Here is a 13,078-nt window from a genome sequence, read left to right on the forward strand (position 1 = left end):
TTCTTTTAATATCTAGGGTTATGACCTTATACGTAAGATGTATTTTGGATATTAAATTATTTTGTTGACGTCAAAATTACCTAATAAGATAAGGATCTCCTTACCAATAAGTACTTTTCTTAAACCATACCAACAACTAGGAAATACGATAAGACCTTGGATTTTATTAGACAATAAAATAATGTAGCTTGCTATAGATAAGACGTATTTGAGATGCTAATATCTTCTCTTTACACAACCAATTCTCTTACCCGATCTCCGAGACCAGTTAAATTTACACAACCAATTCTCTTACCCGATCTTCGAGACCAGTTAGAGTTCCTAGTGACCAAAATATTAGGTAACGACTCCTATTTTATTTTACACCGATAAAAGACTAGATTTTCTTGTCTCTCTATATTTTCCAGATAGATACACTTAGATAAAGTAGAATATTCACCGCGATGCCGCACATGTGTGACAACCTAAGTCAGTGTTCTACCTCACTTGTGACCCGATCCTTGTCTCAGGTTGACCTTCAAATTAGGTTATTAAAATTATGATAATAATCATTTTTATTTTTATGCTAAGTTGGGTTAACCCAACATTTGACCTGGACTTGGCTCCGAATTGACCTTGAAAATGAGTTTTAAAAATATAATAATAATAATCATTCTTATCCTTATATGTATTTGTTGGATAATTTTGAAATTGAAAGTTTTTTATAAAGATATTTTAGGAATAAAAAATAAAAAATATTATTTTTAAAGATATGTACTTTATTTATCTTTTATTTTAAAAGTATAGAAATTCATAGTAAATTTATTTTAAAAATAATTTTATTTTTATATTTTTTTTAATCAAATACATTTTTTCTTTATTGGTTTCTGTCTTTTCTGTTTTGGACAATAACCAAATGCTACAGGCTTAATTAGTTGACCCACTTTATATGATATTTTTACGGGCATTAGTGAATTTCTATGGCCTGAATAGAGAAGAGGCTAATTTTTGGGACAAAACCAACCAGTGAATTTCTATGGCCTGAATAGAGAAGCCCTTAAGAGGCTAATTTTTGGGACAAAACCAATCATAGGCCCAATTTGAAAGCCTTAATCACCGCGTTTTTCTCAGGAAATCTCATTATGAATCCGAGAATAAAAACTAAAAAGCAATGATAGTGATCTTGGTATGTAATTGTTGCAGATAACCTTCAAAGCCACATGCAGGGTGTTGATGAACTAAGAGGATGGGCAAAAAGGAGATATGCCGCAAGAGGACATAAGCCATGATAGTGATCTTGGTATGTAATTGTTGCAGATAGCCTTCAAAGCCACATGCAGGATGTTGATGAACTTAGAGGATGGGCAAAAAGGAGATACGCCGCAAGAGGACATAACTCATGGCTGTGAAGCAATGCTCGAGTCCCCAAGAGGTTTCCCTAGACTAGATTTTACAAAGGCCTTAAGGCAATCTACCAATGAAGTCCATCAAATCATATCTGAGCTTCGAATGTTGTGGGCTTTGAGCTATATTAAATTCCTTTTAAGTCCGAATCCGAGTGTCACTTTCTGATGCGGTGAACTTGATAATCCTAAAAAATGGGTGATAATTCAGGCCAGAAAAAGGATCGTGAACACCCTGCACTTGATTATAGAAGAAGATGCTCGCAAGGCAATCAAGAAGATGAAAAAGTAGGTTCTGATGATGCTTTTATGTTGACAGACACAGAGATAAAAGGTAACATCTTGACCATGATTATTGCATGTCAGAAGATAGCTTTCCTGAATTCTGATAGCTACTACACGCGTCGAAAATTTTATTATACCCAGATTTGCAGTTGCACCATTTCCTTTTAATATCTTATATGCTTAGAAATGTAAATCTGTGAAGCTTTACATGTTATAATTAAGGCATCATAGTTTGTGTATGTAGGTCAGGATACAACAAAGGGGTAATTTGTATTCCTTTTCACCTTCAAGCTTCAAGGCCGGTATATATATATATATACCGGGGGTAATTTTGTGCAACTCGTTAAATGACATTGTGCTTCTTGTTTAATAGGAGCAGGTAGAGAAACTTCACCTTGCAGAAAAAAAATTCACTCGGGACACTTCTTACACTAGAAGATCTTACTGTGTGTGGTGTTCTCTCATTGTCAAAAACAGAACAAAATTTAAAGATAAAATTTAGGATAAATAGCTCATCTATTTTTATATAATTGGATAAACCTCTAATATGCTCCTATATTTTTCACTGTGTTTGCTCTACCCTATATGTTATTTAATCATGTTTTCCACCAAAATTAGAGTTTTCATTCCAATTTTTTTTTCATAAAATAGAAGAAAGGAATAAGTCATTTACTCTAAAATTTATTAAACTTTAGGAAAAAAAAATCTCTTTCTTGAGAGACTCTTGGTGTAATTAGTTGAGTTTTGAAATAAAAAATAGTAGATGGCAAGCAAGCACCCAAAGAATAGTTAAGAATGGCATCTATAGCACCATGGTTTTCAAGATTAGCAATCGAGCAGGGTGGAGTTAGAGATTTTAGTTTGGAAAAGCAAAATGAGAAGAAAAAAAATTAGAGGGGCTAAAATTTAAATTATCTATCTTCAAATCTAAAAATTTAATTTATTGAAGAAAATAACTGGAAAAAATAATAATTTTCCTGCAGGCCCTACCCCCTAATTCCGCCTAGTTAGTTTTCCTGCAGGCCCTACCCCCTAATTCCACCTATGCACCCTAGGATTGTTTGATTTAAGGTTTGTTTCCTAACACCAATAAAGCAATCCAATTTCACCTCAATAAATTTACGAGTCCTTTAGTGTTTTTGCTCTCATCATAGGATTTAAAATTAAATAAGAAAGGGTGGAAATTAAATTAATGTCGATGCAAGGTAAATACGCCTAGACCCTATTATGTACGATGACCCCAACAAATTTAACCCTTGAAGGTTTGATGTGAGTTCAACTATTGTCAAACCTGATTTGGTTGCTCTCTTCTTTTTTCCCCATCTCGCAGTAATTAATTTGAGATTTTTATTCACATTTTTAAAATGAAACTAACATGCGCAAATACACATAAGCAATCAATATGCAGCACTATAATAATTTAAATTTTTTAAAATTTAGTTCGATTAAAAAATCATTCTAAATAAGGTTTTTTCTAACCGGGTCAATAAAATCATAAAAAAATGATTTTTTATTTTATTTTATTCTTACCTGAATTAATACATGGTTTTCTTTTAATCCTTCTAATTAGATATTGTATTAAAAGACTTAGGAATATTATTAATTAGCAATCCAATTTATTCTAATTTTTTATTGGGATTGATTCTTGTTTATATCTTCTTATTCTATATTTTATAAAAATTACTAAACATAATGTTTTTTTTTAGCTGAAGGTTATAGATTTGGAGCGGAGTGTTAAAAAATGAGCATGATTCTCTAGATTAAAAAGTGGTTGTCTGACTCATATTAATAATAGAAATACTTGCAAGCTAATATTATTATTTTTCAAATATTAAAAAATATTAAAAATATAGAAAATATTTTAAATTTTGAGGGTTAAACAGTCATGTTAGACTTCAAAGACTTGGTTTTGCCTATCATATTTAATTAATTTTTTTTTTATAATTTTATAATTTTTTTATAAAATAACATATATATATATATATATATATTATCCTTAAAGTATTCTAAAAAATATATTAAGGCGAGTCTTGTAACTAAGGATGCATTGCCATTTTTTTGTAGTGTCATTCTAGGCTTTTTTCCCCATCTCGCAGTAATTAATTTAATGTAAGAGTTTGAGTTAAGACTAGAGATCGACATGGCCTTTCTTTTTTTCATATACAGCATAACAAAAGGCCATGCAGCTTCTTAGCATTTGGGATAGGAGGAAGGACCTGCCTGTGAATGAACATGGCTAAAGCCATGGTGCTAGTTTTCCTTCACCCGTCTCTCCACCACTTACAAGTGAGTTTTCTTTGCTATCAATCTGACTTAACAATAGATTCTTCGGCATGCTAATATATATATATATATAAAAGCACGATTTGAGATTTTTATTCACATTTTTAAAATGAAACTAACATGCGCCAATACACATAAGCAATCAATATTCAGCACTACAATAATTTATAATTTTTTATTTTTTATTTTTTATAAAATAATATATATATATTATCCTTAAAGTATTCTAAATAAGAATTTTAATTATTTTTTTAAAAAATTATTTTTATTTTTATTAAAAATATTAAAAATATTCTTAAAATATTTTAAACAAAAATCCTAATTAATTAAAAAAATTATTTTATTTTTTATAGGCCTTTTGGATCTAGTAGCTATGCCAGATTTTATTACTATTTTTTTAAATAATAATAATATTTTTTAGTGTAACTGAGGATACATGACTTGAGTTTCATAAATGAATCATATTTTATTAGAGAATATTTGAGAGTGTGATAATAGCTTTTCAAAGTTTTTTATTTTAAAATATATTAAAATAATATTTTTTTATTTTTAAAAAAATTATTTTTGACATCATCACATCAAAATAATTTAAAAATATAAAAAATGTATTAATTTAAAAAAGTTAAAATTTTTAAAAAACACCTTTTAACTGCAATTGACAAACCCTGCCTATTATTTAGGCGAGTCTTGTAACTTAGGATGCATTGCCATTTTTTAGTAGTGTCATTCTAGACAATGTATACCAACACTAATTAGATCAACAGACAGACACATGATCCCTGTTAGTGAACAAGAAGCATGTAGGAAAATCAGACAACGTACATTTGCAATTCAATCATGAGATAGATGCTGTGTATCAATGTCATTAATCAAACTCATGGCTTGATCAATTTCTTAGAGAGCAGAAGCGTGCCACGATAATTTTAGGTAGCATATGGCATGCCTTGATAATATAATCTGATCAACCATCACCTGCCACCTCAGTTGATCAAGCCTTTTATATTTTTTATGAAAATAAGACCGAGACTTCAAATCTCCTTCTGCTTTACTATAGATCAGTGTGGAAATTATAGATAATTTTTTTAGATTGGTAGGGATATTAGTAGTTGCTTTCCTTGTCATGTGAATGATCTTTTATATTAGTGGCCTAACCTGGTATTTAGAAAATTCCAGTATAAGACTTGGTTTATATTTTTTTATTGTGTTAGCCGGAGTATATGTTTTATGAGGAACAAGGTAATTTTCAATTATGGAACTGTGACCTTTGAATACAGTTTCTTCTTAATTCTTTATTGCCTATCAAATTAGCTTAAGTCTGTAATAAGTTTTTAATGGTTACTGTTTTAATTATGGGTCTAAAGGCATTATAGATTGGTCTAATATTAAATCAAGGCTTTAAGCATGGTGTATCAGCTTTTTCAATCCTAATGGTTTTTTTTTTGATTTTATAAGTTGGCTCTGCATGATATAAAGTGGAAAAATAATTATTTCTTTTTCCTGGCTTCGTTACATGCCATGAATACTAGAATAGGGCATTGTTGGTTCTTTGACATGACCCCATGATTGCAGCTCCTTTTCGCAATAATCCAGTTTGGATCAAGTCCACTCGTCTGCCTACCACTACTTTGTTGTTAAGTAATGCTCCTCTATGATTTTCTTGATGTGGGTTAAAATACACAACCTGTATATAAAGGCAAAAACACAAAGGTTATGCTTCTTTACTTACGCACACACTACTTTCTGTCACAATAATCATGACATTAACTAAATAGAAATGGACATTTCGACTAAAGTTATCGAGAAGATTGAGAAAGCGAGAACAGACTTGTACGATCTCTGTGTGCAAATCCATGGGTGCCATGCCATCATGGTCTGCAAGTGACCATCCTTTTGTAGCTTTTCCTAAAGCGATACCATTTTTTTTCTTTTTAATTTCTTAAGATGTTAAATACTAAATACTTAGGGGAGCTGTCCTATCCTTCAATTTATCATCTACCTGATCATCACTTGCTGAATTACTTTTCCATAATTAATAAGCTGCCTAGATTTCCATTATATATATATATATATATGTATGTATGTATGTATGTATATGTTTCTTCAATTCAAACAATGACAGTACTGATCAGTTTTTGCTTTTTTTCCCACCATCCAAATACGACCAGACTATAAATATTCAAGAATAACCTAACAAACACAGATATGTTAAAGACAATTGGAACGCACAGACTCGGTAGTTGAGTATCTTAGAAACAATTATGGGGGGAAATTGTCGCTATATGTTTTGCTCAAGATTTGTTGCAATTTCAGGTTCCAACATGGATTAAGTTTCTCATCCTTACACTTGTTGTGCAGTTGATAATGTTGACTTAACTTTATCATATACCTTTTGCATGTGTTTAAGGTCTGCTTTAATTGGCACCAGCTTAATGTAATCTAGAGCTCATGTCAAATCCACTAGTACTCTCCATTGTTAATAAAATACCAGCAGGTGTGGGTCAAAGAGAGAGAGAGAGTCCATTTTGTACTTCTAAAAGAGAAAACGGGACATCTTTCTTGTATCACTTACATGACTCACATGCATAACAGCAGCTAGCAGTGCAACCAAAGGAAGTGACAAACAAAGGAGACAAGGTTGTGAGTGCTTCGAAAAGAAAACTTGCGTATAAGATAAATATACAAAAAAAAAAAAAAACAAAATACATAGTGGATTGTAGATTAAAAAATATTGTTTTGCTCATACTTAAAAAACTCAAAGCACATGGTCGTATCATTGGAATTTAATTGTCATTGTCGTATTAACAGGGGTTAAAGAAGTCCTGCATTTTACGTGAACAATGTAATAACAAACATGCCTTTAGAAGTTAAAAAAAAAAAAAAATTAAAGTTGGGGATAAAGGCTTTTTGGTATTTTCGCCTTCAAATGCACCTTGCATTTCTCAAAAATAATGCTGACGGGTAGGGCTATTTAGGTTCTTTTTCATATTTTTTTATATTAATAATTGAAATGAGGGACATTTAAGTCTTTGAACATATATAAAAATAATAAAAAGTGAGGATTATTTGCAAGCGTTAATAGATGGAAAACACTCGTATTGTTTGGGCAACATATAAGACACCTCTCGATGTTTAAATGTCACTGTCAACAATAACGATCGAAGTGAAGAGCAATCCTCTACACGATAACTTAACGCATGTCAACAGTGGAGGTGAGTTGATTTCCTGTGAATGTTTTTCTTTTTTCTCCTCCTTTTCTCTTTAATTTTACATCTTGGTTTTCACCCCAACTCTACTAAAAATAAATGTCCTCTTATTGTTTATTTTAATTTTAGTTATTATTTTTTTTAATGATTTTTGAAGTTTTTTATTTTAGATTTCATCTCTGGATATTTTGTTTTGTTTAATTTTTTTTATTCAATGTGATCATAATTGATTCCTTCTTAATCCTTTTCTTGAATTGTTTTTTATTTCAATTTCATCCCTAAATATTTTATTTTATTTTATCACGTTTATTTAATTTTGATTTTTATTTTTTTATTTATTTTTAAAAAATTTTATTTTCTAATTTAGTGCATGATTTTTTGTTTGTTTTAGTTTTTATATCAGAATTAGTCTCATAACTTGAGTAACTGAATTCAAAAATTATCTTAGTTTAACACTAGTTTTTCTTTATATTATTTTTATTTTATTTTATTTTACAATTTTATCATTGAATATTGGGGCTTGAACTTTATTATTTGTTAAAATTTTATTTATTTGGGGTTATTCTAATCTCATATTCATGATTGCGAGATAGTAGAATTAACCTGAGTCAATTATTTTTTAAATTTTTAGTTTTTTAAATTAATTTTTTTTAATTTCATTATCTGACATTAGGTTATTTATCCTTGGACTGTTTTATTTTTTTTTTATTTTTTTGGGTTATCTCGGGTTGCAAGTTAGAAAATTGACTAGAGTTGACTCTAGTTTTTTACAACTTTTTTAATGATTTAACTTCAATTTTTTTTTCTAGGTCTCATTTTGAAAAAAATATTTTTTTATCTCAATCTCATGTCAAAGTCACGAGTTAATCAAGTTAACTCAGGTAAATTTGGTTTTTTTTTTTTAACTTTGGTTCAATTTTATTATTTGACATTAAATTATTAGACCTTTAAATTTATGTTTTTTTTTCTTTTATGTATGGTTATTATGGGATGCAGGTTCATCAGTTTAACCCAGTTGTTTTCAACTTTTTTTTAATTGATATGACTTTAGTCTTTCTTCAATGTTCTTTTTAAACAATTTAATTTTTTTATAATGATCTCACGAAGCAAATTGTAGGTTAGCTGAGTGAACTCGGAATGGCCCATGTATTTTCTTTGATTTTTTTTTTCAAAATTGAGTTTTTTTCAATTCAATCCTTTGATATTAAGATACCGTTTGTTGTTGCATGTTTTTAAAGAAAAAATATTTTTTTCCTTCAAAATAATTTTTTTATATATTTTTTAATCGTTTTGATATACTGATATCAAAAATAAATTTTAAAAAATAAATAAAAATATTTTTATGCATGTTGCTAAGAGAAGCTCTTTAAAAAACAACTACTATCATAATATTAGACATTATCTACATTATCAGAACTTAAATTTTATGATTTATTTTACTTTTTTTTATTCGGTTATTCTAATTTTATATTCTAAATTTCAAGAAAGGAAAAATCCCTTGCAAGTTTAACTTAAATGAACTCGAGTTATTATTACCTAAACATCTTTTTTTATATTAGAAAAAACTTTATCCAGTCCACTTGGGCTTATAGTGAGCCAACTATCTAGTTATCAATAAAAGATTAAAGGATGTAATTAAAAAAAATACTAAAAATATGGTTAATTCATTGTAACAACATCTACAAAATATTATTTATTGTAATAATTTTTTTGCTTAGTTTTTTTGAAATCATCCTTTAATATTATTACTATTATATTATTTTAAAAATTATACTTTGTAATTTTTTATTTTTTTTTTATTTAGTCATATATCAGTTTCATAGATTTTTTTCCCTTGATTTCAACATTTTAACACTGGATTGTAGTTTTTTTTTAATTTATTTATTTTTTAATTTTATCTTTCAATATTAAATTGATTAAGAATTAAATTTTAAATTTCAATATTAAATTTCAACATTTTAACACTGGATTATAGTTTTTTTTTAATTTATTTATTTTTTTAATTTTATTTTTCAATATTAAATTGATTAAAAATTAAATTTTTATAATTAATTTTAATTTATTTTTTATAAAGTTATTATAATTTCACGACTTGAATTATAATTTTAATAATTAACTCAAGTCGATGTAACATATTATTATATCTATATTTTAAAAAAAATTCATTTAATATGTAATCATATTTTAAGGTTATAATTATTTTCTTAATTATAAAATATATTAATAATGCTTCACATTTTAAAAAAAATTAATTCAACAACGCCTTGCTATAACCTAAGTAATACATAGTTTCTGTCCGCATTACTTTACTTTTCATTGCTTTACTTAAAAAAAAAAATTAAGAAACACGGACTTCTCATATCCACAGAGACCACGGTCCACCACATCACCGGACAAACATTGATGAAAATACAGTAAAATAAAATGAGTAATATTCCATCTATATTGACCATTTCCCCTGCTGTTTCAATTGCTAAAATTTGTATCTCACATAAATAAAAAAATCCTTCAAACAAGAGTTAATTCAAGACCTAATCGCCTTGCTTTTAATTTAAATCTAGGTCAAAAAATGAATTTATAATTTACTTAGTTAGCATGACAGGTCAACTCACAATTAAGATGCAATTTAATGTAAAAAAAATTTGTTCCAATTTTCTTAAAAAATAAAAATTTATATTAACCCCGGGTCACCCCTTAAACCGGGTCATCGGTATGATAGAAATGGTGTGCAAATTATCAATAAGCCGATGAAGCATGGTTTTGATGCTATTGTACGGAGGGAAGAAGTGCTTCGAAGTCCAAAACAAAATGATTGTGATGAACATTCCAATGGTAGAATATTGGTGTCTCGAGTCTGAATTAAAATTTTGTTTAAAAATATGATTTAAACTGATTTTTTTTTTAAATTTTGATTTTTTTAAATATTTTTAAATTTTTTAATGTATTGATATAAAAAATAAATTTTAAAAAATAAAAAAATTATTTTAATTTATTTTCAAATAAAAATATTTTAAAAAACAATTATCGTTACCCTTTCAAATTCCTTCCAACATAAACATTAAAGATCACAAATGCTGATTATAATAAAGCAAGAGACCTCTGGCGTCCCTCGTGTTGCAGAATTTCGACAACAAGTGGATAAGAGCAAAGCTGCTTCATAAAGAAACCTTTGTATACAAGAAATTGAAAACAAAACCTCCCTAACCCCACGTCAATGGTTTTTTTAACAGTACCAACGCAAACAAAATAATGACTCAACCCCTCTAGGACCCAGTGATTATGAAACATAAAGTAGATTCAACATAGAAAACAATGGAAAAAAAGAGGTAGAAGAGGAATGACGATGACGTTTCCCGAAGGGAAAATGTAGAGGAAGGAGATAGCTATAACTTTGCCTTCGTTACCACGAAGAATTTATATCTCCTGTATAGATGAATCACCCACTAATTCAATAATTATGCAATTATGAGATCATTCATTGAAATTAAGGTCTTAATCTGTCTAAATACGTTCTAAACCCTAATCTGCCCTTTAATTAGAGAAAGGGTGATTTTTCACTCTTGAAGATCCAAAACTTTTGAGGGTAAAAAATGCCTAAATGTTTTTGTCTATTTCCTGTTCTCCTAAAAACAAAATCTGACAACCTAATTGTTTTTCAATCAATGGCTGTCCAAAATACAAATTAAGGTTTCTGAAGTGAAATCTGAACATATGAGAAGACGTTATAGTTTTATGTTTCCGAGTACAATATGTCGTTCTAATTTCTTTTTATATATATATAATTCAAGATTAAAAAAAAAAACAAAGAAAAATTAAGTAACTGGAAAGTTAGATAGAGTAGTCTTTACGTAAAGATTATTGCACCTAACTTTTATGAAATACAAGAAAGTCATTTCATAGTTACAATTCCATATATTTAAATCTTGTTTGTATTATTCTGGATATTATAAAGACTTAAAAAAGACAATAAAAATAAGGATTCATTGATTCTTCAATTTTAAAGATATTTATTTCGGGCAATCCAAGGATGAACTAGAAGAATTATGCATCATGAATCATAAAAACCACCTCTCGATTTTATGGTACCTAATTATTTTTATTAATTTTTCCACTAATACTGCTAAATATTAATTACTTATCTATAATTAATAGCTAAATATTCTTCCTTTTCCTCACTTGACAAAGCAATACTTTCCTCTCTCAAAATCTTCTTCTTAGTAGCAATAAATCTCTCAACTGTAAGCCTGAACTCGTCATTATTCATCTCCAGCATCGACTTTCTCGCGGCTCCCGGAGTATTATGATTAAGGCCACCAGTACGGACTACAGTCAACGTTTCCCTTCCAATCTCCGTCTCCGATCTTCGAAACTCTCGTGAATATTCCCTTTTCTCTTTCCCATGTTTCCCTGATAGCGTCCTCCTGAAAAACTTCCCCTCTTTGAACACTGTAAGATCACGAACTGGATTTTTTCCCATTTCATCAACATTGGCAGCATCGTTAGTTTTCTCGCAGCAAACAATTTGTTTTTCGTCGTCGAGTGTATCTTTCTCACGAACTGGATTCTTCTCTTCTGCTTGAACTCGTTCCTCTTGCAGCGATGAAACAACAAACTGTTTGTCCTCTCCGGTGGTAGTTTTCCACTGAGGAGAGGAGGTGGAGAAGGAAGCGTACTCGTCATAGATATCGGTGTGGATTGGAGTGCCGCTTTGGTCATTGTTGCTGGGTTTTGTAGATGAAAGGTAGACGACGATTAGAATGAAAACGTTTGCAAGCACAAAAGCATAGATTTTCTGGTTAAAAAAGGAGAGATAACGAGAGGCTGTATGTGTTATGACAGGGAAGCAAGAGAAGGAGCACCAAAGCAAGACTAAAGCTCCCACAGTTTCCAAGAAGGAGTACAAGTTTCTCTTTCTGTTGTACCTTCTCATAGCATCGGCTTTCCCAGCCTTCTCTTTGTCAAATATTTCAAAGGAACTAGACATTTTTGGTCTGTGGGGTTTTGATCTGCAAGAAGCCAAATGATAAGGAACGGCAACCGGAGGCTATGAAAGAGACATGGATATAGAGAGAGCGAGAGAGGGAAGAGAGCTTGTAAGGGGCTTTGGCGTTGCTCGGAGTAAAGGGTTCTTGCAGAGAAGGAAAGTGAGAGAAAATAGGGATACAGAGAGGGATAGCAGGGATTGTGACTGAGATAGCTAACTCTTTTTTGGTACAGTCTTACCTTATTTGGTCTGGTTCGTGTTGAAGTTCTTAGAGGAAAGTAGAAATTGTAATACAGATAGAGCTCTCGGGGGGTGGGAGGGGAGGGAGGCTTTTATAGAGAATAATTAGTCTGGGAAGGATCCATTCTATGATACAGAGATTTATAAATGCGAACAAAAATTAATTAATAAAGGTGAGAGAGCCTGAACAACAACGGCCGAGACTTCGACCAGAAGAGGGTCCATGGGCAAGTATGTGCAGAGATGCATGGCGTGGACAATGGGCACGGAAGGTCTCCATCAACTGTTGTGTCGTGGCCTATAATCTCTCCATATTTAATATTACGACATCCTAATAGTGGGCTGTCTGTTTTTTTTTATTTATTATTTCTTTCACTTTTTTTCATAGTTTCTCATTTTGATAGAGGACACGTGGATTGCGATCTTGCCATTTTCCATTTTGGATGGAGGATATAAATAATTGCAAATTGCAATCTTACCATTTTAATCCTTTAATTGATTGCAAAGGACAAGATCCTTCACAAATTAAATTGATTCAAGTAAATAAATTGATATGATTTATAAAAGTAAAAATAAAATAATATAATAATATATTTTTTTAGCATTGATAAAATGGAATCAAAGTTTATAAATAGAAATGAAAATCATATTTATACAGTTCAATTAAAATAGACATTGTCCTAGTGTCGGTACATTAAGTT

General features: G+C 29.8%; 1 protein-coding gene across 1 annotated transcript; it reads right to left on the bottom strand.

The window, feature by feature from the left end:
* Positions 1 to 11,123: 11,123 nt before the first annotated feature.
* On the bottom strand, positions 11,124 to 12,639 carry LOC105113118 (uncharacterized). The gene has a single exon (XM_011009146.1). It carries the CDS (start codon positions 12,135 to 12,137, stop codon positions 11,289 to 11,291), a length of 849 nt encoding a protein of 282 aa, XP_011007448.1. The 5' UTR covers positions 12,138 to 12,639; the 3' UTR covers positions 11,124 to 11,288.
* Positions 12,640 to 13,078: the final 439 nt, after the last annotated feature.

This window comes from Populus euphratica, unplaced genomic scaffold (assembly GCF_000495115.2).
Source record: "Populus euphratica unplaced genomic scaffold, PopEup_1.0 scaffold393.1, whole genome shotgun sequence".
NCBI classification, from domain to species: domain Eukaryota; kingdom Viridiplantae; phylum Streptophyta; class Magnoliopsida; order Malpighiales; family Salicaceae; genus Populus; species Populus euphratica.